This window comes from Meles meles, chromosome 8 (genome assembly GCF_922984935.1).
Source record: "Meles meles chromosome 8, mMelMel3.1 paternal haplotype, whole genome shotgun sequence".
Classification (NCBI taxonomy): domain Eukaryota; kingdom Metazoa; phylum Chordata; class Mammalia; order Carnivora; family Mustelidae; genus Meles; species Meles meles.
The window spans coordinates 103167722-103195644 of NC_060073.1; the positions used below are offsets into that span (position 1 = coordinate 103167722).

Consider the following 27923-nt stretch of genomic DNA (forward strand, 5'->3'; position numbering starts at 1 on the left):
GAGAGAGAGGAAGGGAAGCAGGTTCCCTGCTGAGCAGAGAGCCTGATGCGGGGCTTGATCCCAGGACCCTGGGATCATGACCTGAGCCGAAGGCAGAGGCTTTAACCCACTGAGCCACCCAGGTGCCCCCCTGTGCTGTACTTTCAATCTCTGTGACTTATTTTATAATTGTATGTGTGTACTTCTTAATCACCTTCACCCATTTCATCCTCCCCCTCTCCTTTGGCAACCACCAGTTTGTTCTCTGTATTTATTTATTTGATTTTAAAGATACCATTTATTTGTTTGAGACAGAGAGAGAGAGAACAAGAGCAGGGGAAGAGACAGAGGGAGAGGGACAAGCAGACTCCCTGCTGAGCAGGGAGCCTGATGTGGGACTCAAACCCAGGACCCCAGGATCACGACCTGAATGGAAAGCAGACACTTAACTGACTGGGCCACCCGGGCATCCCTGTTCTCTGTATTTATGAGTCTGTTTCTGTCTCTCTGTTGTTGTTGCTAGTTTTTTTTTTTTTTTTAGATTGCACCTGTAAGTGAAATCATATGGTATTTGTCTTTCTCTGTTTTATTTCACTTAGTATAACATCCTCTAAGTCTATTCATGCTGTCATGAATGGCAAACTTTTCCTTTTCGTGGTTTAGTAATATTCCACTATGTATAGACACATCTTCTCTATTCATTCCTCTATCAATGGGCATTTGAGTTACTTCCTTATCTTGGCTATTGTGAATAATGCTGCAATAAACATGTGTCTTTTTTAATTAGTGTTTTTGTTTTGTTTGGGTAAACACTCAGGAGTGGAATTACTGAATCATATGGTAGTTCTATTTTTAGTTTTCTGAGGAAGCCCCATACTGTTTTCCAGAGTGGCTGCACCAGTTTGCCTTCCCACCAATAGTGCATGAGGGTTCCCTTTCTCCACATTCTCACCAACCCTTGTTATTTCTTGTCTTTTTGATACAAGCCATTCAGTAGTTTTGTTTTTATAAGCAACGTAAACAAAACCAAAACAAAACCTGATGTAAAAATTATTTCTAAAATTTTTCATACATATTAGTATCATGCTGATAATCACTTAACTGCAAGCTGAAAATGTCAGGAGTCCAAATTGTTCACAAATGACCTGGAACCTGTTTTTTAAAGAATTAATATTATTTGCCTTTAAGTAATATTTCTTTTGGGGCTGGTCTTATTCATTCTAGATACTGAGCTTGGACTAAGCTAAAAATAATATGGCTTAATTCTAAGAAAAATGGCATTGGCTCTTTGAAAACCACATTGAATGACACTAATGTTTATTAACTAATCAGCAAGATTCTCTAGATATAAGATCTAATAAAAGATGGTCATCTCTGAAATCTAAACAAGATATTTTCTGAAAGCAACTTTAGTATCTGTACCTAGCCAAGGAGTTTGGAATAGTTAATTCTAAGGAGACCCATATAACCAAAAAAGCTCACAATGGGCATTATTCTAACAACCTTGCCAGCACATTAGCGACAGAGCTGGAAGGGGGGCGGGCAGACACACTATATTCCCCATTCACCATGTGGTACCGAGTAGTTCCTCTGAAAGAATTGCACTGATCTGTGAGAAGCAGCTCTGATCAAAGCTTCCTGTAGACAATAAGCAGAGGGTATCAGGGCTATTAATCCGTCACTTTTCAAGAGCACTCAGCTGAAACAAATGCTCATACATTGTTAAGGATAAATAATACATATACCTTCTCTTGCAGAGGTGAAATCTCACCAATGATTAAAAATTAGATTCCAGAGGAAAGATGGCTCATAAGACAGACGATGTGCATGGCTCATGCAAATTTTTAATGTGTTGAATTTTGGTGCCTAGCTTTGCATGCCTAATTGGGGAGAACCCTATCTTGCTTGCACAAACCAGGAATCATATATCAAGAACAAGATCAGTAAAGTCTTTGTGCAGGGATGTGACATATAATAAAGCTGGGGGGAAAAGTTCTTTTTATGTATCTCTAATGGAGAATAATTTGGCAATATCTACCAAAATTACAAACACTTTGGCCTTTTCATCCAGCAATCCCACTTCTAAAAATGTATTCTATAGATTCATTTCAAGTATGTAAAAGAACATACGCTGTTTACTGCAGCAAACTGAACATAGTAAATAAACGAGAGGGAGAGTTGGAGGGAGGGAGAGAGAGAAAGAGAAAGGAAGAGGAAAAACTCAAATGTCTATCAATGAGGGTTGAGCCAAACAAATTATAAATTATGTCTATAAATGGAATATTATATATTATACTGCAAACAAAGGACAGTGTGATTCCCAATGTACTGCTACAGAGATCTCCAAGATATGTCTCAAGTGAAAAAAAGGTGCGTATTAGTATATAATATGCTAACTTCGCTCTATAAAAGGGGAACGAGATACATTATTTGCTATTATTTGTGTAAACTCTGGAAAGACACATAAGAAACTAATAAAAGTGAAGGACAGGGAGTTAGAGTGGGATTTTCTAATGTATGCCATCTTTATGTTGTCTCATTTTTGAACCCGTATTTTCTATTTAGAAAATAGACTCAAACGGTCTTTGAAGAGACTTCCTTTTTTGTAAACAAATTGAAAATCAAACCAAACCAAATTTTAACACAGCCAAAGCAATTCATAATGGCCTGTTTCTACTCCTCAGTAGTGGAGTAGAGCTTACATCTGCCCTCCAATGCATCAGATATTTCAGAAAGCATTTTTTCTCTTCTGTATTTTTTTATGTCTGCCTCCTCTCATTCTCATGTATTTAACGCCTTAATTGTATTACTTACGTGACGACAAAGCATCCAAGGATGAAGTCTGTAAGAACTGACAAACTGAAATCACATTGTAATGTTGGCAGATCTAGATCTTGCAGACCGTAACAGATAGCCTGTCCCTCTCTTTTGTAAGCAATATTTATATTCTTCACAAGGCGCTCCCTTACATTCTAAGGAGAAACAATAGCAGTGACAGCCTCATCCTTTCCTGGAACAAAACCTTTGCAACAGGTTGCAATCAATTATGAACAATTTTTTTTCCTTGGTAACACCCGTTTTCAGTCCACTTAAACACTGTTGCCTCTTTTTTTTTTTTTTTTAAAGATTTATTTATTTGACAGAGAGAAATCACAAGAGAGGCAGGCAGAGAGAGAGGAAGGGAAGCAGGCTCTCCGCCGAGCAGAGAGCCCGATGCGGGACTCGATCCCAGGACCCCGAGATCATGACCTGAGCTGAAGGCAGCGGCTTAACCCACTGAGCCACCCAGGCGCCCCCCTGTTGCCTCTTTGATAGAAGTCAGAGTCCAAAACGAGTGACCTCTCTCGTACCTTTGACTGTTTCCTGCAACAAGGTTTTAAGGTTCTAGAATGTCCTCAGGTTAAAAGCCAAATTCTTACTTTTCTTGCCCCATATTACTGTTTCACTTATTCTTGTCAATGGCGCCCATCACAAATGTCCAAATGACCTGTCAGAGGAGCAGGGAGGACAATAGGGCACACACCAACTGTCATCTCACAATTCTTGACAGGGCATGGGGACAAATTCCAATTGGGATTCAGAGCCATCGGCCACATCAGTGCTGTTGTTACAGAGCAAATCAACTTAGCAGATGGGTATTGTGGAACATCTCTTCTTAATGAAACGTAAAGACTGACAATAAAGGTTTGCGTGTGCGTGCACGTGTGTGCATGTGTGTGTGTGTGCATGAGTGTGGAGGGTAATGGAGAACTTTAGCAGCAAGTATCACATAGTATCTGCCAAATGCATGGATCCCACAGCCAGATTCCTTGGGTTTGGAACCTGGCTCTGATAACCAACTGTGTGACTTTCGGCCAGTTACTTAACCTATCTGTGTGCCACTCTCTTCACGAGTAAGAACATGGGGATAAGAACAGTGCTAATCTCATAGGGATGTCATGAAGATCAAATATAGGTGAAGCATCCAGAATGGGTCCTGGTTAATACCAAATGTTCATTATTTGAGTTTAGAAGAAACGTGAGAAAGAAGCGTGGTGAGCTTAGACATAGGATTGGCAAGGATTCATACAACCAGCAACTCTGTCCACTTACGGCTCTCCCTCCTCCTGGGTTATGAGTTTGTTAGTCCCCTCTTAATAGCTGTGCCTTCAAATAGAGTGCAAGCAAATTATTCAGGTGCCTAAGCCACATCGGAGAAAAGCCTAAGACAAAACACTGAACAGTTATTAGTATTCTTATTTTAAGAACTGATTTCCTTTCATTAGTTTGCGCTGTTGGGATCAATTATTATTTAGGCCACTGCTTCAGTGTTTTGAAATATGGTTGTAAAAATGCCACTGACACAGCAGAATAATGCTAAACTGTAAAAAACCCCAGTTGCATTGCTCTCTCTAGTTCAGAGTAAGGTGGGAGGCTAGCATGAGAACCTCTCCTGTATATTATATTCATATATATGACAAATATATATATTTAAACATTTTAATAAATGTTTGCTAAAAAAAAGCTAAAATTTCCAGTGTTAGTCTCAAATTTTTGGAGGAGAGGAATAAAAAATTCACCATATTTTAAGGAGTTACAGTATGGTATGTTATTCCTTTCAGGGATTAACTCAGTTCCTAAATCCTGGTTAAAAGTTAAAAGTAGATGGGGGCACCTGGATATCAGTCAGTGAAGTGTCTGCCTTCAGCTCAGGTAGTGATCCCAGGGTCCTGGGATGGAGCCTCGAGTCCTGTCTCCCTGCTCGATGAGGATCCTGCTTCTCCCTCTGCCACTGCCTCTCTCTGAGGAGTAAATAAAATCTTTAAAAAGAGCTAAAAGTGTAAGAAATGACCTATATGGGTTTTAAAAGTTAACTGGCTGAATTTGAGCTCTGAACCTCTAAGTTGGAGACCACAGATAACTAACTTCCTTTCCAGAGGAGAGTTGGAAAGAGAAAGTGACTTCATTTCTCAAAGGTTAACTTTCTTGACTTATATGCATCCTGGTAACTGGTGGGAGTCCCAGTATCTTTCAGTCCAGTGGGTACTGGATGTCTTGACATACGTCTACCTTGCAAGTATACTCGGAGAAGCTCACAATAAATATTAACTAAATAGCATTTAGTATAGAAGTTGGAAGTATATTCTTTGAAATTTAAGTAAGAGGCAGAAATATTTAAACAGATTGTGATACTCAAACCCTTCTGGAGCACTGAGAGAGAGGTTAATGGACTCTGTCTTCTATACACAGAAATAAAGTACAGTTCTTGGACCTTCATTCTTTTTTTTTTAATATTTTTTATTTATTTGGCAGAGAGAAATCACAACTAGGCAGAGAGAGAGGAGGAAGCAGACTCCCTGCAGAGCAGAGAGCTCGATGCGGGGCTTGATCCCAGGACCCTGGGATCATGACCTGAGCCGAAGGCAGAGGCTTTAACCCACTGAGCCACCCAGGCGCCCCCTGGACCTTCATTCTTAATATTAAGGTTAACTCATTACAGCTTACCAAGAAATTATCGGTAAGTGGGTAGGGTTCAAGTGTCCAAAACTCGAATTCTCACAGAAAATTATTTTCTGAAGACAAAAAAGGTTGCTTGAAAGAAATGTAAGAGCATCCAACTGAGGCTTTCATCCTTACTCAATAAAGAGGATGCCAAATATTTCAAAGGGAGGACTTTATCCTTAAAAGGACAATAAGGGAGTACCAAGTACATGTTAGAAGTACAAGAATTTGCTAACACAAAAGCAATGACACGCTTCCTACAATCTTTGTTTTACAGCTTTCATTTCTAAATGGCAAAATTCCAGTGAAATTTGTCAAAATGGTCCAATTCTTCCCCGCTTTGGCCAGTTCCCCACAGTACTCAACCACAGCTGTGATGTCGACCTTTAGCTACATAAAAATAAGCATGTATCTTGACCCCAGAACTCCAGAAAAAAATCAGAACACAAAGAGAAAGTGGACTTGGATTTTTAATTTTTTTAAAGATTATCTATATATACATATATTAATAAAAAGTGCAAAGAATAGACCTTCATGTTTAAATTATATTCTAAAATAAAATATATATTTCCATTAGCTGCAGGAGACAACTGGCAAGTAAAGAGCCTGAGAGAGCCCAGTCCCTCTCCATCACTACAATGGACATATTATATAGTAAGGAAGCACCTATGAAAAATAGAGTGTTCTCAACACATCTGGTAACACAGATAGCTTCTGGGTGGACTGGAAAGCGGTTTGTTTGCGTTTTCAATCTAACATGAAATGAAGGGAAAAATCAAATTCATAAACAGAAATGACATCGCTTAGAACAATCTATTATTTTGTATTCCTGTTTTATATGCCCTAGGGCCTAGCACTTGCCACGGAGCAGGTCGCGCTCACACGTGCACTGGGAAGAGCCATCGGCGGCGTGCCTCAAATGCGGGTCAGTTTCTTGTGCACCCAGTGTTCTCTGCTTGGGACACTGCTGACTTAGCAACGCAGCTGAAACACCGGGTGAGGACTGAACTTGCATTTCTTTACGTGAACAAAATCTTAGCACAAAGCATCATAACATGTGGCTCTGTTACACAGAGCTCGTTTTGGGCTTCTTTTCACCCACGGGTCTTAAAAGAAACAAGGTGTTGGAGGGTATTCCACTGCTTTCTTATGTGTTTATGGACATGGTGGCAATGGGTTGCAGAAACAAAAGAAACTTTTAATAATTAAAAAAGACACAGGACTCTAAACTTTTTCTTTCCGCTCCTTTAAAGCAATCTGAGCTATTTCAACAATTCCATTTCAAAAGCCCATTTCTATTGTGGCTTCAGCAGCTACATGTGGGCACAGAGGATCCCTTGGTTTTGATCTGGCTTTCTTCTATGACTCCTTTCCTTTTTCTCCACTGAAAAGAATTTCTATTTTAAAAAAGATATGTTCTATACACTGTGCCTGCAGAGACCTATCTGTAATACTGGCTCGGACAGCATCTTGCCTTATAAATGCCAACAACAGGCTCTTCCTGCATGTGGAGGAAGACAGTATTAAAATACAGAGAAGCTGCTGCCATCCATGATGCATGACTTTGAGACTCAAATGTCCACGGTCTCTTATCTCCTCTTTTTTGGCCTGTTACAAAAATAATTTGGGTTACAAGTGTCTACACAGCACCGATTTTATTTCAAAAGCAGCATCTTTACTCAGCCGCCCAAATAAATCTACAAGTACACATGCTCAAATAGCTTTTCTCTTTTACTTCTGTTCTGTAGCTCTGAAAGACCGGTCATTGCATTAGACTTTGTCTCAATCAAAAATTGTTCAGCGATTATTAAAACCATCCATTACAATGCCCTAAAAATACCCACACCCACTGAATTAGATGAGAAGGTCCCCTGACATGCAACTGTATAAGAGAGGAATTAGGCCTGCAGTTGATGGACACTGTGTTCTGTCATAACAGAAGGAACAGGTCTCTAATAGTAAAAAAGCATTTCATAAAACTTTCGTCATATATAAAATATCTTATTAATTGTGACCATTCCACTTATGATTAAAGCACAACCCAAGTGTTTGCTCTGCCTTCTGCTGTGGGACAGTCAGGGGTCATACAACCTCAAAAAATAAAAAAGAGTGCATCTGTTTCCCAGGCTGACAAAAGTGGCGGGCTCAGTTACACTGTCTCTCTCTCAAACTTGCCTGCACTCATGCACACACACACAAAGCACCCACAGTTTTTATCTTCATGACACTGTTGCCACACTTTTTTTTCCCCACTTCCAAAAATCTGTCAGGAAAATGTGATTGCAAAATAATTAATTCTTGTCTCCACCCAGCCTGGATCTCCATCGCTCATTCTTGCGATTTTGAAAGATCAAGTCTGCAGCAGCAGGAGAATAGGCTTCATTCATCTTTCTCAAACCCTTTGGTTTCCACCTTTAATGTTACAGTGGATGTAGACTTGACTCAGTAGGACTGGGTCAAAGGCTTTACAGATACTGAACCTGAAGTGCATTAAGAGAATAGGAAAAATTTAAAAAGTAGCAATAATAATCACAACTCTGCAGATGTGAAGAATTTACAGGAGTTATCTAAAAATTTCATAAGAAATTAAAGGATTTTGTAGGAGCGGTGGAATGCTATAACAAAGGTCAAAAGGTCAAATGCAATCAGATAATGATTACATTCTTGGAAAAATACTTCATGTGCACATCACCTGCCCTTAGTGATGCCAAGCCTTCCCCAAGCCTCCCATCTGTAAATATGGTGGACCAAGAAAGACGTCTATCACATAAAGGGGTTACCCTGTTTAATGAAGGACTACAAGAACAAATGCAAAGATTTCAGGGCAGGTGAGGAACTAGCTTTTAAAGAAAAGTGCTTTAAATATGCTTCTGCAAAAAATATGACTTGGAGGCAATTCTGAAGTTTTGACACTCAGACTTTACTCATAGATTAGGCAGAGTTGTTCTTTGGGAGGGGCAACTAAGTTGAAATGTAAAACAAAAAGAAGGGTCCAATGATGACATCACAGAATCCCAGGGAAGAACTGGGAATCAGACCTCCCTTCGATTAAGATTTCCCACTTTTAATGCAAAGTGTAAGAGCCAGGGCTTCAAATGACGACATGGGCAGGGAAGTCACAACGCTCTTCCTCCCGGATGGCTTGACTTTTCTCCCACTCCACTCCCTCACACATGCCACGGACAGTCGGCTAGCTAATTCCCAGCTCTCCTGGCATGTATATCCATTATTCTACTGGGCTCTTCAGAAAGTCAGGCCTCTATTCCCAATGGTTTAAAGTAATGAGAAAGACAGCTAGAGATGAGGAAGTACATTCGACAAGCAAAAATAAAAGGACTGTGGCATGTGACATGCTTTGTGTTATGGAAGTGAGGGTTGACGTCATCTGTGCGGGACACTGAACTGGACGTGGTTACACACAAAGGGCCCAGGCTGCTTTGCCCACGCCGCCAGGACAGCAGCAAGTCTTCCTGGAGTTTTAACTCTCTGTCTTCAAGATCCTAACAGAGTTACAGGTTCTCACGGAATACCTGAGTTCAGAATCAGGTTGAAAAATGCCTAAAACACTAAAATTATTTCAAAAGGGAGAAATGAAAAAAATTGTCCACACTGAGAAATGAGAAGTTACTTATGGACAGGATTAGAACTATTAGGTGAACACGTGCTGACACGAGTCAAAATGAAAAACTGAACCACAACAGGAAAGGAGGGGGAGAGGGAAGGACAACGGAAGAACTGGGGGAGAGAAGTGCTGGCCCTTCCTGTCAAGATCCCTGCTCCTGTTTTCAATCCCACAAGTTACCCTTCTGCGGGGAGGACACACGGTTCATGCTATCTTCACAAATATACCTAAATGGTCATGATAACCGAGTGGTAGACGCAGCCCAGTGAACACAGTAAGAAGTCGGCGATTTCTTGGTCATCTTTCATGAGGGGAGGGCACAGGGACTGGAGATGTGGCCAATTCTGCTGGCTGAGCTGAAGAAATCTGTGGTAGAAAATACCAAAAACAGCCCCCTCCCCATCCTAGGGGGAAAAAAATATACAAAACCCCCCGAAACCCAAACAAAACGAAACAAAACAACCTTCTCCCTCCTAAAGAAAATCACATTGGAAACAAATGCCCTGCAAGAAGTCCTTATGTATGTGTTTTTTACAAGGCTGGTCGAGGTTATTTTGTTTTGGATTCCACATAAATTTTATCTCCATCCCTAATGCCAAAAGAATGCAGTGCCCGAGAGCTGTACTTCATTTCCTCTGGGCCAAAGGGTGCTTCATGATCAAAATAGTAGAGAAGCATGTTGCTTGTGGGTAACTGCACTAGAGTTTTTAATTGTTTCTTTAGTTCTGCAACTGTTTGGTCCAGACGAATGCTCATTTCTTCCACCTGATCGTTAAAGTGGACTTCTACTTTCGCACTGCTCTGTGGTCTTAGGTCCACTTCTGCCAAAGGCTCCAACTTCCCGTATTTTGTAATCAGTTCATGATACCTAGAAGGATAAAAAAAAAAAAACAAACCCGTGTCAGCTTAAGCCACTAGCACACGAGCTATGAACTTCTTCAGAACTCCAGCAAGCGACACGGCTACAATCCTATTCTAATATCATCTCCTCCACCTCTCTGCCTGACGAACTATTTGTGTATCTGTGCGCGGATACAGTTGCCCTTTTGAGGCCACAATAAAACCACATCCTTGCGGATAGGAGGAGAATCTGTCCTAAAGTTGGTCACCATGCCTGCTGATTATTGTTACAGAAGAACAGATTTAGGGAGGAAAGGAAAACTTAGAAAAGCAGACAAAAGGATTATAGAGAGAAGTCTAATCACTCTGTAGAACTTGCTTTCTTGGGTGTCATCATCAAGGGCATATATCTAAGCACACGTTCCTTGGTGCCAGATGGGAAGATGGAAAGAGGCCAGTTTCTGACCACCAGAGAAGATAATTTACAAACCACAACAAAAAAATCTAGTTGTATGTGAGCTGTTAATCCAGGTTTTCAGTGATTTTTGTTTGACTGTTCAGTGTAGTCTCACTGGCTATAAAGAAGTCTTTGTGGAAGAGTCAAGAATACATTCTTGAGGGGGGCCTCGGTGTCTCAGTCAGTCGAGAGTCTGACTCTTGATTTCTGTTCAGGTCATGGTCTCAGGATCATGATCTCAGGGCCGTCAGACTGAGTCCCCTGTCGGGCTCCATGCTGGGTGGGGAAGGCTGCTTGAGATTCCTTCTCCCCTTCTCCCTCTGCCTGCCCCCCCACTACTCTTTCCCTCTCTCTCACTCAAATAAATAAACCTTAAAAAAAAAAAAAAGGAATAAATTCTTGTGAAAACTTGTAAATGGCAAATGAGGAATATGAGTTCCTTGATTGAGGCAGGAATAAAGAGCAGAAGCTACCGAGAGGAAAGTGAGTTATAGAGCTGAAACTTGGGCCCATAAGGTCAAGTTTCTCATGTGGAAAATCCTGTCTCCACTGCCAGCCTTTTCACTGATTTTACTAAAGTCTGGTTTTACTGAGGAAGTTGAGCAATTTTCTACAAATCAGAGAAGGAAAAAAAATGATCAAAAGACCAGATAACAGCTTTATTATAACCAAGAAATCCTGAGGTTAATTCAGGATCAGAATACAGTGGTCATGTAAGATTATTCCCCCACCCTATTTTTGGCTTTAACTCAGTTAAGTCAGTGTTAAAAGGTTGGTAGGAATATTAAAGACGGAGTAGGACATGTGTGGGTAAGCATGGAGGTAACCATTTTCATTAACGGGAGTAACAGTATATGGTAAAATAGTACTGGCTTTGGAGTCAGAAGATCTGACTTCAGAGTCTTGACTCCATCTTATAATTAGCTGTGTGACTCATCAAATCAATCTCTTTGTATCTCAGTTTTCTCATTAGTAAAACTGGGATTAAAAAGTCTGCCCTCCCTACCTTATGAAACAGTCAAGAGAATTATATAACATAATAGATGAATAAGTAATTTGTAAATAAAAAATAAATACTACATTCATATTCTGGAATTTACATTATTAAAATACACATACCCCTTTAGAAAACAAATGATTGAAATCTATTTAGAACTTCTTGGAAAAAATGGTGCTATATGATGAAACAGATTACAGAATCTTCTCTCGGAACTTGTGTCAAAAACAGTATTTTTTAAAAGGATAAAAATATCACCACCAACAACTAACAAAGGAAGAGAGGGAATAAGCTTATTGCGATAGGTTTTATTTAAAAGAAACCAATGGCTGTGTACTAGGTGGTTCTGTTGAGCAAAGATCCTAATTCAATACCCAGAATTCATTATGGAGGAAAAAGATAAAGAGCTAACTCTTGAGTGTGCTAACACTTCCCAACTTAGAGAAAATTGGGCTGAAGTGCTAAGGAGTGAGCCCCAGGAAGCCTGAGGAAATACTTTGGGGACTAGAAACCTCTATGTCCCACTACCAGGATGTTAGGATCTTAGCAAAGGCGAACAAAACAAAACAAGCCCAAACAAACAAAAGCAAAACTACCAGGACCTGAAATTTCCCAAAGCTCCAAACTGAAAAAGTGAAATGATTCCAACTCTAAGGGTATCTTTCCCTACCCATATCTCCTACTATAGGCCCTCAAACAAGTGAGACTAGGCTATAATAATTTCACAAAATCTTAGAAAAGACAGCAGAACCCAAGGGGTCAAAATAAAACCCAATTCCAGAGATATTTTCCCTTCAGACTACAGAAAAGTCCAATTGTAACACCCCAGCTCTCAAACTCTGCCTCAGAGGAACAAAAGAAACAATGGTGAAGGGGTCAAGGAGAGTTTACTTATACTATGTTTCAGTAAAGAGATGGTCTGGAGAGAGATGCCCACTTTTAAGCATAAGCAAAGAGATACAAAATGGCAACTAAGCATATACCACAGCAAAAAGAATAAAAGAAAGAAACACACAGTGAGTAAAATGCAGAGGCAGAACTCAATCTGAAAGAAAAAATAACAAGACAAAGGGTCCAGAACTTATTAAGTACATGAATATAATAAAACAAGAGCTCAAAGAGAAATGATCAACAGAAGGAGATGAAAAGAAAGATTGCAGAGCCAGTTAAACAAATTGAGAAGCAAAACAATGCCACTGCTGACCAAATAAATAAATTAGGAAGCATGACCTAGGAATATTATACCTCGCCAAGTTTTGTTCAGAAAGAAATTTAAAAGGCAACTATTCTGAAACAAGAACAACTTAGGAAATAGGGCGGCCATGTGTCCTTCTGAAAAAGATAAACACTACTCAACAATGAGTTTAAGAACTAGGGCTAGGGGCACCTGGGTGGCTCAGTGGGTTAAAGCCTCTGCTTTCGGCTCAGGTCATGATCCCAGGGTCCTGGGATCGAGCCCCACATGGGGCTCTCTGCTCCGCAGGGAGCCTGCTTCCTCCTCTCTCTGCCTGCCTCTCAGCCTAGTTGTGATTTCTGTCAAGTAAATAAAATATTTAAAAAAAAAAAAAAAAAAAAGAACCAGGGCTAAGCCCTAAATCAATTTAAATATAAAAGTAAAACTTACAATAATAATCATATAATTATAGACTTATTTATATTTGACACTATGGTAAACTGAATTAATCTCAACCATAAACATATTTGTACACAAAATTATGACCCACAGGCAGAAACTGGCCTACTTGATAGAACTGGCTTAGTCCATCTACAAATGAAATAACTTATAAATTAGGAAACTAAGGTCCCATAGTTTTCTCAAAATCAACACATCCAGAAATAATTCATTGTCACACCTAATCTCTTCTGGTTTTTTAATGTCAGTAAATGGCATGAAGAATGATCTACTCATCCTAGCCAGTAGCTGGACAGTCATCCTGATTCCTTCCTAGCCCTCTTTCCCATCTCTCTAATTCAATAACCTGGAGTGCTAGAACATTCTGTGGATGAGCTTCCCCAGGATCTCTTCCAGCCTCCTCTGAAATGCCTCCCTCCCGTACTGCCGAGACTGGGAAGATAAAAACGGCATTTTGCACACTCATTTGCAGGTGAGATTTGGCTTCTATCACTTACGTTCAGCAGCCCTGGGGATAAATATAATGGATCTAGCAGATGGTGTGGGCACACTTTGGGTATAGGCTCCCTAATTACCGAACTGCAGTTCAAACACTGTTCCTGGAGTTAACACCCTTGGCAGCAGTTTGCTGAACCCCCAGATCATAGTTAAGCTGGTGTGATTCAGCACCAGGGACAGCAGCTTCAGGAGTACCATAGGCAGCAGTGCCATTGGTAGGTCAGTTCTGCAGTAGCATTTTAAGGCAATCCTAGACACACAGCCCTTCCAAAAATTTTTGTTAAGCACTTATTCCCTGTATTAAAACCCTTTCTTAACATAGCTAGCATGACTTCTATTATCTATAACCAAATCCCAAATGACACCCCTTCCAAAGATTTCCCATAACTTCAGGGTGGCCCCAAACTGACCCTTGTCTATATTACAGCCAGTGATTGTTATAAAACACCAATATGACCACATCACCCCTCTACTGAAAATCACACAAAGTCCATCAGAATAAAGCCTGAATTCTTTATCATGATTGTGGAAGGCAGAATTTTGGCCCCCACAATCTTCATCCCCTGGTGCTCTTCTCAAGATTATATTATATTATATTGTATTATTGGCCTTAAGATAGGGAGAGTCGCTGAATGTGACTAATCTAATCATACAAACTGTGAAAAGCAGAGAAGCTTCCCCAGGCAGCAGCAGAAGAGGAAGTCAGAGAGCTTCTAAGCATTGCTGGCTTGAAGATGAAGGTGGCCACATGGAAAGCAGGAGAAAGTACAGAATTCTGCCACTATCCTGAATGAGACTGCAAGGTGATCCTTCGCCAGAGCCTTCAATAATGAACACAGTCCTGCTAACCCCTTGATTTTGGCCTTGTGGGACCCTAAGCAGAGAACCCAGTTATAAACCACTATGACATAATAAGTAGGTATTGTTTTAAACCACTACATTTAGGGTAATTTGTTATAGCAGCAATAGAAAATGAAGTGACTGTAAAAGGCCCTTCATTATTTGGTTCCTTCATAACTTTGCATCCCTATTTTGTACCATAAACATGACCACTTCTGAACCTGTCTTTCCACTTGTTTAAACCTTAAAAATCAATGTTTATTTATTAATTTGCAGATAAAGCCAATAGACTTTTATATATGGATAAAAGTTTTGATATGGGCTATAATAAATATTCATTTTTATTCTATAGAAATTCTCTATTCTATAAAAATGAAGGAAAATATCCACATTGTGTATCACTACACACACTAAATATGCTCCTTTAAAAGTTAAATAAGTAAAAAGTATGACTTTTTTTTTAGAGGGTGGGAGGGGCAGAGGGACAGGGAGAATGAGAATCTTAAGTAAACCTGACAGGGAACTTGATCTCACACCCCAAGATCATGACCTGAGCCAAAACAAAGAGTTGGACATTTAACCAACTGAGTCACCCAAGAGCCCCTAAAAAGTATGAAAGTACGATTTTAATCTCCATTTTCTTATTTTGCATTATCTTTAAGCAGGGCAAATCTGTAAATCAGGTATTTTATTCATTATTCAACAGTCCATCCAAACTGAACTATAGCTGCAAACATGGTATTATCTGAGCTTTTATCATCAGCTCCAAAGCTATAGTCTTGAGAGGTAAATGGCTTCTGATGACTAAGTATTCTTTAAAATGAATAATCTTGATTTATATTAATATTCTCAGTCAGTACTTCTACCTGAGAACAGAAGTACTGATTGAGAATATTAAACACCATTCCACCCTGACCTTCTAACAGAGAGTGACCAATCACAAGAGAAATAAAATTTACTACACACAGCATAAAGACCAACATGACCACATGAGCAACTGAGAATGATAAACGGAAACCAAACACTAGGTATAACCTTGTGAAGACACGACCACAGGCAAACCGAAAATTGTGCTTTTTTCTTTCTTCCTATTAAAGAAAAACACTCACTGAGAGAACAGCTTCTTCCAATTTCAAGAGTCTTTGAATCACGAGCAGTTAGAAAACAGTCTCCTGGTAAAGTGCAGCTGAAGGTGGCCCTGACCAAGGTGGGAATGGGGAATGGAGCCAACCTCAGTGGAGTGAGAGAAGCTCCACCTCCAGGGCCCACAGGCACGACTTCACACACGAGGGGCTCCTGGGCCATGGCACACCTGCCTAATGTGATGCACACATGAGCAGATTCCAGTAGCACGACAGTCAGGCTGGGAGACGTGCACCCCTTCTTCCTTTAGCCCACTGTCATTCTTGATTCCCAAGATACCTGAGAGCATTTCTTCAATCACAATTCAGTCACAGGTCTACGACTCCAGAATAAATGAAGACTTGACACACTACTTAGACTGCAGTTTCCTACCATAAATCTTAGTCCGAGGGCGAACTTAGAATAAAACCTAAAACTCAAAGATGGATGGAGACAAAAGATAACTCATTCTCAGCTCTGACTAGCCTTATAAACTAAGTCATACAAACAGTAAATATTTTACATAATATTTAGGAAACTGGAAAACTAAAGTAAGCTTAGACCAGGGGCTTTAGGCAGCACAAAGATTTTGTATTTGGATTTCATATTTCCATTTCCATAAAAGGTATAGCTACAATCTTAAGGAACATCCTAGAGAAAAGTAATGGGATTTACATTTTACGCATGTGCCTATACCACAATGGGATAAGTATGTAGCCCTTAAACTGCCTAGAGGTATACTCAAACATGGCTTCTGTAGTAGCTAACAATTCTGTTAATCCATTGTTCCTCAAATGCAGACCCATACTGAACCAACCAGAGTCTTTATTTTAAATAAGACTATCTAATTCCAAAATAAATCCCTAATACATACATCTCTCTCTTTAAGGAATGTGACAATGAAACATGAGAAATCTCTGATAGTTCATTTGTTTTGGCTGAACAAAATCACTTAAGTATAACTAGAAGAAAAACATTTATTTAGTTTACTTTGTTTCCCAAGGCATTATGAAGGACTCAAATGTCCACAATAGCCAAACTACAGAAAAAGCCCAGATGTCCACCAACAGATGAATGGATAAAGAAGATGTAGTGTACACACACACACACACACACACACACACACACACACCGGAATACTATGCAGCTATCAAAAAACCAAAATCTTACCATTTGCAATGACGTGGATGGAAACAGAAGGTAATTATGCTAAGCAAAAATAAGTCAATCAGAGAAAGACAATTATCATATGATCTCTCTGATATGACGAATTGGAGGCAGGGCAAGGGATTGTGGGGGGAAGGGAGGGAAAAACGAAACAAGATAGGACTGGGGAGGTAGACAAACCATAAGAGACTCTTAATCTCAGGAAACAAACGGAGGGTTGTTGGGGAGTTAGGGGAGAGGGATAGGGTGGCTGGGTGATAGACATTGGGGAGGATATGTGCTTTGGTAAGTGCTATGAATTATGTAAGACTAATGATTCACAGACATGTACCCCCGAAACAAATAATACATTATATGTCACTAAAAAATGGAAACGAAAAAAATATTTTCCAAACATCTGATTGCTATTGTTTAATCTCTCTTGCTATGTTATGCTTCTTCTCATGTTGATATGGTGTCATATCATGGCACATCAAAGAAATCTCCTTAACATTCTACAACTGGGCCTTTATACACCAGTGAAACAGTTTTCTCAAGGTTACCAAAATACTACTTATTAAAACACATAAACCTCATAACCTAGGCATAGAAAGGACTTTAGAGATCAACTATTACATATTTTACAGATATAGTAGCCGGGGCTAGTTTGTTAATCCAAAGTCTAAAAGCTGGTGAGTAGAGGGTGAAAGGTAGAACTCGGGTCTTGCTCTCAAATCATCGTTCTTAGTTCTCATTACTTCAGTGGTTTGCTAGAATAATGAGTACCGTTCTAGAAATTCTCTTCCTCTTTGCATTTTAAATGCCCCTTTTTAATCTCTCTTTAGAAGTGGAGATTCCTCAAGAAATTAAAAATAGAGTTTCCCTATGACCCTGCAATTGCACTACTGGGTATTTACCCCAAAGATACAGATGTAGTGAAAAGAAGGGCCATCTGTACCCCAATGTTTATAGCAGCAATGGCCACGGTCGCCAAACTGTGGAAAGAACCAAGATGCCCTTCAACGGACAAATGGATAAAGAAGATGTGGTCCATATACACTATGGAGTATTATGCCTCTATCAGAAAGGATGAATACCCAACTTTTGTAGCAACATGGACGGGACTGGAAGAGATTATGCTGAGTGAAATAAGTCAAGGAGAGAGAGTCAATTATCATATGGTTTCACTTATTTGTGGAGCATAAGGAATAACATGGAGGACATGGGGAGATGGAGAGGAGAAGGGAGTGAGGGAAATTGGAAGGGGAGGTGAACCACGAGAGACTATGGACTCTGAAAAACAACCTGAGGGTCTTGAAGGGGCGGGGGGGGGGGGTGGGAGGTTGGGGGAACCAGGTGATGGGTATTAGGGAGGGCACGTATTGCATGGAGCACTGGATGTGGTGCAAAAACAATGAATACTGTTACGCTGAAAAGAAATTAAAAAAAAAAAAATTCTCATTCCTCTTTTGACCCTCTACACTTGGGTAGTTCTCAAGATTCTTTCCTGTATTTTCCTCCGTTTTCTCTGTATGATCTTCCATCATAGACCTCATTCTCTTACTTAACTCAAGCCATAGATATTTTCCCACTTGTCTTCTGCAAGCTTCTATATTTCATCTACCTCCAGGAATATTTATTCTCACGTTTCATACATAGCAAAGATTCTTGAACTGAACTGAGTCCTTTTCATAGAGTATTTCATCAAGGCTTAAGTCACAGAACTTGTTTCAACTCACTATTTCTTAAACTCAAGTACTGTCAAAAACTATCTAGTGAATAGATAAACAGAATGTGGCTTATTCATATAATAGAATATTACAGAGCAGTTAAAAGAACTATTTTGATCTATATTTATCAGTATGATTAGGCCCTTGATCAAACTGACTCCATAAACTCACATTTTAATATACTTCTGCTCCAAACTTAGAGTAAAATGGGTAAAATATGAAAGGTTGAATCCCAAGAAGACATAGCATGGGCTCAAAAATAACAGACATTTCCATGAACTGGACACAGAAAAGAAATACAAAGCATACAACTAACCACAGAACCACTGGACTCCATATCCAAAGTATGCAGTGGCAGTCAAGAGCTAAAGTCCTGTTAGGCAAAGGAGATTAAAAGTACCCCATGGGAGAGAGTCTGTTTCACTGCACGAAGCAGGGGTAGAGCTGGAGGGAGGTGAGGCTGGACATAAAATAAGAATGCAAAAAACTGCTGCAGATCCACTGCCTAGAGCTACCTCTTTAGAGCAAAGAATCTAGATAAAAGAAGGAAAAAGATAGCTCTACCACCAGGAATTGCATTAAATCACCTGCTGCCTAGGTAGCTAGATATGTATCAATTGCAATTACTGTGGGACAGGAGTCTGGGGAGTCGGTCAGAGACAACTGCAAAGCCATTAGATAGAGAGTGGTAAATCCGAACAGGACGTATGTATGTAGGGAACAACACAGCTTCAAGATAATGAAGCAAAACTGATAGAACTGAAAGTAAAAATAAACAAACACATAATTACAGCTGGAGACTACAACACTCCTTTCTCAATAATTGATAGAACAAGTAGACAGAATACTATTAATAAAAAAGACCTGAATACTACTTAAAACTTGACCTGACATTTAAAAAACACACTTCCCAACATTAGAACACACATTTTTTTCTATTATGTACAGAGTATTGACCAAAACAGACCATATTCTAGGCCAAAAACATACCTCAATAGGTTTAAAAGAATTAGAATAAGGGGCACCTGGGTGGCTCAGTGGGTTAAAGCCTCTGCCTTTGGCTCAGGTCATGATCCAGATTCCTGAGACGATAAAGCCCCACATCAGGCTCTCTGCTCAGCAGGGAGCCCACTTCCTCCTCTCTCTCTGTCTGACTCTCTGCCTGTGATCTCTGTCTGTCAAATAAATAAAATCTTTTTAAAAAACACTTTTTTTAAATAACACAAAATATATTATTTTACTAGGGTGAAATTAAACTGATAGCTGGAAAATCCCCAAGTATTTGGAAAACATACCACACACTTGTAAATAAACTATAAAATGTCAAAGAGAAAGTCACAGGGGAAATTCAAAAGTAATTCTGAATTCAATGAAAATGAAAATACAATATATAAAAAAGTATAGAATGTAACTAATGTGGTGCTCAGAAGGAAATTTATATAATTAAATGTTTATAAGGAAAAGAAGAAAGGTCTCAAATCAATGATCTAAGCTTCTACCTTAAGAAACCAGAAAAAGATGATCAAATTTAACCCAAAGCAAGAAGACAAGAACTAGTAAAGACATGAACAGAAATCAGTGAAATAGAATGCAGAAAAAAAAAAAACAACCAAAAAACAAACAAACAAACAAACAGAAAACCAGTGAAACCCAAATCTGGATTTTTAAAGTAAGATTTTATGTATTTATTTAGAGAGAAAGAGCTCACACAAGCAGGGGGGAGAAGGAGAGAGAATCCTCAACAGAATCCACATGGAACCAGATGCAGGCTCGATCTCATGACCCTGAGACCATTACCTGAGCTGAAATCAATAGCTGGATGCTTAAGTAACTGAGCCACCTAGGTGCCCTGCAATCTGGATCTTAAGGTGAGCAAATCTGATAAATCTCTAGCCAAACTGATCAAGAAGATACCAACATCAGAACTGAACAAAGGGACATAACTACAGCACTTAACTACATAACTACACCACTTACAGACATTAAAGGTTTATAATAAGTGAATATCATGAACAACTTTATGCCTATAAATTTAATATCTAAGATGAAATGGATGAATTCCTGCAAAGACACAAACTACTAAAGCTCATTCAAAAGGAACATTTTTCAAAAGGAATAATTATATCTATTAAATAAATTTAATCATAGTTAAAACTTCCAGCAAAGAAAACACCAGGTACAGGTGGCTTCACTGACAAAATTCTACAAAATATTTAAGAATATTAACACTACATAAACATTTTTAGAAAAGAGGCGCAAAAATTAACAAACTCATTTTATGAGGCCAGTGCTATTCCAAATTTGAAATGAGAAAGACATTATAGGAAAAGAAAATTAAAAATCAATATCCCTATGAACAGAAGCAAAAACCATCAACAAAATATTCGCAAATGAAATCCACCAGTATAAAGGAGATAATACATTGTAACCAAATGAGATTTATCCTGGAAATTTAATGTTGGTTAAACATTAAAAAAAAGTCAGCCAATATAATTCACTATATTGACACACTAAATGAGAAAAACTGTATAAACTTTCAACAAATGCTAAAAAAGAATAAGAAAAGAAAAAAAAAATTTTAAGGGGCACCTGGGTGGCAAAGTGGGTTAAAGTCTCTGCCTTCTGCTCAGGTCATGATCCCAGGGTCCTGGGACCGAGCCCCGTGTTGGGCTCTCTGCTCAGTGGGGAGCCTGCCCACTCTCTCTCTGCCTGCCTCTCCATCTACTTAAGATCTCTGTCTGTCAAATAAATAAAATCTTTAAATAAAATAAAAATAAAAATAAATAAGAATTTAAAAAGTCAAATGGATTGGAAAAGAAAACACATCATGCCTCACAAACAACATGACTGTCTTCAATAAATCTATAAAAGAACGACTTGAACTCATAAGTTTATTAGAAAGGTTGCAGAATACAAGGTCAATATATAAAAATTCCATGTATTTATATATCTAGCAATGAATAATTAAAAATTGAAATTTAAAGAAAGTACTGTTTATAACAGGACTAAGATACATGAAATCCTCAAGTATAAATGTAACAAAATATGAGCATGATCTATATGTGGAAAAATACAAAACACCAATTTCTGAAAGAAATCAAATAAGAAATAAATGGAGAGATATACTGGTTTATGAGCAGGAAGACTCAATATTATTAAGATGTCAGTCCTACTCAAATTGTCCTGCAGATTCCACACAACAATCAAAATCCCAGTAGAATTTTTTCTTATAATTCAACAAGCTTATCCAAATATTTATATTAAAAGGCAAAGGAACTAAAATAACCAAAATAATTTTGAAAAGAAGATCAAAGTTGGAGGACCTACACGTTCTGAATTTGAAGACTTACTATAAAGCCAGGAATCAAGACAATGCGATACTGGCAAATAGGACAGACAGATAGATCAATGGAAAACAGCATAGAATCTGACTTTCAACAAAGCAGATTTTCAACAAAAGTGTAAAATCAATTCAAGAGAAGATAGTCTTATCAATAAATACTGCTAGAACTGACACTCATATGCCAAAATTAAAATAAAAGACACAAAATAATATACTACACTATATATATAAATTAACTCAAATGAAACAAAAGCTTAAGTGGAAAACTTAGAAAACATACACGATAATCTCTGTGACTTGGGTTAGTCAAAAATTTCCTAGATATCACACCAAAAACATGATCTATAAAGGGAAAAAAAAAATCAGTAAGTTCAATGTCATCAAAATTTAAGACTTCTGCTTTTGAAAGAAACTGTAGAAAGAATGAAAATGACAAGCCAGACTGAGAGAAAAAATTTACAAAAACACATACCTGGTAAGGAATATATATCGAGTATATAAAGAACTCTCAAAAGCCAATAATTTAAAAAAACAAAAACAAAAACAACTTACTACAAAAATGGGCAAAAGATTTTAACAAACATTTCACCAAAGGAATTTGGATGGCAAAAAAAAGCTAGTAAGAGTATGTTCAACATTATTAGTCATTAGGGAAAAGCAAATGAAAACCACGCTGAGATACCACTACACATTTATTAGCACGGCTAAAATTAAAGAAATGAAACAAAACAAACAAAAAGCAGAACAGAAACAATAGAACTGAAAATACCAAGTAGTGATGGGGATGTGGAGCAACAGGAACTTTCACATGTTGCTGGGGGGAAAGCAAAAAACCACTGTGGGGGGCACCTGGGTGGCTCAGTGGGTTAAGCCTCTGCCTTCGGCTCAGGTCATGATCCCAGGGTCCTGGGATCGAGCCCCGCATCGGGCTCTCTGTTCCACAGGGAGCCTGCTTCCTCCTCTCTCTCTGCCTGCCTCTCTGCCTGGTTGTGATTTCTCTCTGTCAAATAAATAAAATATTAAAAAAAAAAAAAAAAAAAACCACTTTGGAAAAGAGCTAAGCAAGTTAAACATACACTTTCCATGTGACTCAGCAACTCCAGTTCTTGATATTTACCCCAGAGAAATAAGAACTAATATTCACACAGAAACCTGTGACTGTTTATCAAAGCTTCCTTAATAAATTAAAAAAAGAAAGAAAGAAAAAAAAATATAAAAAAGAGGAAACACTTCAAATGTATTCCAGCTGGTGAATGGCTAAACTGTGTAACACCTGTATAAAAGCACACTACTGGGTTGCCAGGCTGGCTCAGTCAGTAGAGCACGTGGCTCTTAATCACAGGGTCATGAGTTCAATCCCCGACTTTGGGCTTGGAGCTTACATGAAAGAAAAGGAAGGAAGGAGGGAAGGAAGGAAGAAAGGAAGGAGGAAGACTCAAATGAAATAAAAATTTTTAAGAACAAAGAACTGAATGAAAATTATAACATATCAAAAGGTGCGATGCCAACAGTGCTACGAGTGGAATTTAGAGCATTACATGCTTATTAGGAAAGACTTCAAATCAGTAATCAACATTCCTACCTCAAAAACCAGAAAAAGAAGAGCAAATGAAGCAAAAGGAAGGAAATAATAAAGATAGTGGAAATAAAAATGACATTTAAAAAAAAAAACAGAAAACACCACTGAAAACTATAAAACATTGCTGAAAGAAATTAAAGACAAATAAATGAAAAAACATTCCATGTTCATGGATTAAAATATTTAATATTATTAAGAAGTTACACTACTCAAAGTAATATACAGATTCAATGCAATCCCTGTCCAAATTTCAACAGCACTTTTTTTTTTTAAAGATATCTATTTATCTATCTATCTGAGAGAGAGAGACAGAGCACACAAGCAGGCAGAGTGGCAGGCAGAGACGGAGAGAGAAGCAGGCTCCCTGCCGAGCAAGGAGCTGGATGCAGGACTCAATCCCAGGACCCTGGGATCAAGACCTGAGCTGAAGGCAGTAGCTTAACCAACTGAGCCACCCAGGCGTCCCTCAACAACACTTTTTTTGCAGAAAAAGAAAAAATCATCCTCAAATTCATATGGAATATCAAAGGACCCTGAATACCCAAAATAATTTCAAAAAGGAAGAATAAAATTGGAGGAAACTCACATTCCCTTACTTCAAAACATATTACAAAGCTGTAGTAATCAAAACAGTTGGTACAGGCATTAAAACAGAAATAGAGACCAATGCAACAGAATAAACAGTCAGAAATAAAACCACACGTACATGGTCAAATGATCTTCAATAAAGGCGCTATGACCACTCAATAGAGAAAGGACAGTTTCTTTAACAAACAGTGCTGGGAAAATTGAGTATCTACATGCAAAAAACTGAAAGCGGACACTTATTTTAACCCTACACAAAAATTAAGTCAAAATGCATTAAAGACCTAAATGTACAACCAAAACTATAAAATTGCTAGAAGAAAACACAGGGGAAAAATTTCATTAACATTGGAATTGGCAATCATTTCTTGGATATTACACCAAAGCACAGGCAAAAAAACCCAAAAATAGACAAATGGGACTCATCAAACTTAAAAATTTGTGCACATTATATGATGAGCAGAGCAAAAGCCAACCTACATAATATTGGGAGAAAATATCTGCAAATCATATATCTGGTAAGAGCTTAATATGCAAAATATATAAAGAATCCCTTGGGCTCTAAAACAAAAAGTTTAAGAAATTGGTTTAAAAATAATGAAGGACTTGGATAGACATTTTTTTTCCAAAATTGGCACACAAATGGCCAAAGAAAATATGAGAAGATGTTCATCATTGTTAGTAATCAAAGAAATACAAATAAAAACAACAATGAAATACCACCTCACACCCATTAGGATGATTACATCAAAAAACAAACAAACAAACAAAAACTCCCACCCACATACACAAAGTAACAAGTTTTGATTGGTGGAGAAGTTGAAACTATTATGCACTGTTGGTGTGACTGTAAAATGATACAACCACTATGGACATAAATAGTAAGGTGGTTCTTCAAAAATTAATAAGAGAATTACCATAGGATCCAGCAATCCCATTTCTGGGATCCAAAGAATTGAAAAGCTGGGTCTTGAAGAGATACCTGCACACCCATGTTCATAGCAGAATTACTCATAATAGCCATGAGGTGGAAGCAACCCAAATGTCTACTGATGAATGAATGGTTAAACAAAATGTGGTCTATACATACAATAAAATATTCAACCTTTTAAGAAAAGGAAATTCTGGAACATACTACAACATGGGTGAACCTTGAGGACATTACGCTAAGTGAAATTAAGTGAGTCACAAAAAACCAAATATGTATGATTTCATTTACATAAGGTTTCTAGAGTACTCAAATTCATAGAGACAGAAAGTAGAATAACAATTGTCTGATAGGGACAGCAAGGTGTAGGAGGGAGTAGAAAATGGGGAGGTAATGTTTAAGGAGTATAGGAGTTGCAGTTTTACAAAACGAAAAATGTTCTGGAAAATGTTGCTATACAACAATGTAAATGTATTTAATACTATCAAACTATACACTTTAAAATGGTTAATATAGTAAATTTTATGTTATGTACATTTTACAACAATTTAAAGAAATAGTTAAGATGGTAAAATTTGTTACATGTATTTTACTACAATGAAAATTTAAAAGAATTTTTAAATGACTCCCTCCAAAATTAACACCAACTGTACACAATCTTTTCCAGAAAACAAAAGAGGAGGGAACACTTAACAACTCACTTTAGGCAGCCAGTGCTACCCTGATACTAAAAGCACATAAAATACAGTTTTGTTTTGTTTTTTTTTTTCAAAAGAAAAGAATACTACACACTAATATCTCTCATGACCTTAAACACAAAAATCCTCAACAAAATATTAGCAAACCAAATCCAACAATGTATAAAAAGGAACATACACTATGATAAAGAGGGATTTATGCTACATATGTAATGCCAGTTCAACATTTGAAAATCAATCAATATACCTCCCATATCAATAAGCTAACAAAGAGAAATCATATTAATTGACACAGAAAAAGCATTTGAAAAAATATGATACTGATTTATGATAAAAACTCTCAGCATGTTAGAAATAGACGGTAACTACTTCAACTTGATAAAAAGCATGTAGAAAAATCCATAACTAACATTATACTTAGTGGTAAAAGGCTGAATGCTTTTCCCTAAGATTGGGAGGAAAGCAAGGATGTCCACTCTTACCACTCGTATGCAACACAGTACTGGAAGTTCTAGCCACTGCAATAAGGCAAGAAAAAGAAAAAGGTCATACAGATTGGAAAGGCATAAATAAAATTTTTGTATTTGCAAATGACATGAAATACTCCGGTGTAAATCTAACGAAAGATTTATAAGACTTGTATGTTGAAAATTACAAAATGCCGATGGGAGAAAATAAAAAGGCCTAAATAAATGAAGAGACATACTGTGTTCATGCATTGGAAGATCCAATTTGGTAAATATGTCAACCTTCCCCAAACTGATCTATAAGTTTAATAAAATTCCTATCAAAATCTCAGCAAGATTTTTTTGTAGACAGAGACAAACTTAGTCTAAAATTTGCATAGAAAGGCATAAGTCCTAGAATAACTAAAATATTCTTGAAGAATAAAGTAAGAAGAATCATTCTATAGGATTTGAAAGCTTATTATATAGTTACAAGACAGTGTGGTACTTGTGGAACAACAGACACATAAATCAGTGGAACAGAATTAAAACCCCCAGATATATATGTATACCCACGCAAATATACTCTACCAACTTTTGTTAAAAGTTGCAAAGCACTGCAATGGGGCAATACAGGCTTTTCAACAAACGGTGCTGGAAAACTAGGCAACAAAAGGTCAAAAAAATGAACTTCATCTTCAACTTTTCATCTTGCACAAAAATTAACTCTAAATGGATTATAGATTTAAATGTACAATGTAAAACTATAAAATTTTACAGAAAAAAAAAAAAACAAGAAATCTTCAATATCTATGCCTAGGCAAAGAGTCCTTGACACTAAAAGCACAATTCATAAAAGGAAAAATAGGTAAACTTATCAAAATTAAAAAATTTTGTGCTATAAAAGATCATGTGAAAAGACCAAAGAGACAAGCTACATACTAACAGAAAATATTTGCAAACCACATGTTCAACAAAGAACTAGTATCTAGAATATATAAAGAACTCTCAAACTAAATAGTAAGGAAATAATTCAATCCAAAAAATGGGCAAAAACCATACAGAGGTTTTACAGATAAAAATACAGATACAAATAAGCACATGAAAAGATATTCAAGATCTTTAACCATCAGGGAAATGAAAATTAAAATCATGAGATATTATAAACCTATTAGAATGGCTAAATTTAAAAATACACCAAATGCTAGCGAGAGAATGCTGCAGAGAAACTTGATCACCCATTTATTACGTGAAATGTAAAATGGTACAGCCATTTTAGAAAACAGCATAGTAGTTTTTTATAAAACTTAATATGCAATTACCGCACTGCTCAGCAATTATACTCCTGGGCATTTGTCCTAGAGGAATGAAAACTTATGTTCACAAAAAAAAAAAAAAAACCTATACAAGAATATTCATATATTATGTCATTTGTAATAACTCCAACCAGAATCAATTCAGATGTTCTTCAGCAAGCGAATGGTTAAATAAACTGTGGTACATACATAATACAGGATACTACTGAGCAATAAAAAGGCACAAACTACTGAGACATGCAAAAATTCAGGTAAATCTCCAGGGAATTATGCTAAGTGTGAGAAAAAAAACAAACAAACCCACAACAATCCTAAAAGTTTAGGTACAGTATAATTACATTTATGTAACATTTTTGAGATAGCAAAATTTTATACATGGTGATAAGATTAATGGTTGCTAGGGGATAGAGATGGGAGTAGGGTATCTGGCAGGGAGCTGAGTGTGGTTATAAAGGGCAATCTGAGAGATCTTGGTGATGGAACTGTTCACTGTCTTGACAACGGTAGTGGATATGTAAACCCACGTATGTAATAAAATGTAGAGAACTAACATACGCACAGACAGAGACACACACATTCACATACGTGTACAAGTAAAACTGGGGAAATCTGAATAAGATCCTGATTGTGATACTGTACCAGAGTTCTGCAAAATTTTACTATTGGGGGAAAGTGGGTAAAGG

At 37.7% G+C, this 27923-nt stretch overlaps 1 protein-coding gene across 2 annotated transcripts in view; it reads right to left on the reverse strand.

The window, feature by feature from the left end:
• Positions 1–5917: 5917 nt before the first annotated feature.
• The window catches only part of TBCEL (tubulin folding cofactor E like), a 76112-nt gene continuing 54106 nt past the window's right edge, over positions 5918–27923 (reverse strand). For both annotated transcript variants that reach the window (XM_046017065.1, XM_046017064.1), the window contains one exon: positions 5918–9950. In XM_046017065.1, coding sequence (XP_045873021.1) covers positions 9632–9950 — 319 coding nt within the window. In that variant the 3' untranslated portion in view covers positions 5918–9631. The remainder of the gene's footprint in view (positions 9951–27923) is intronic.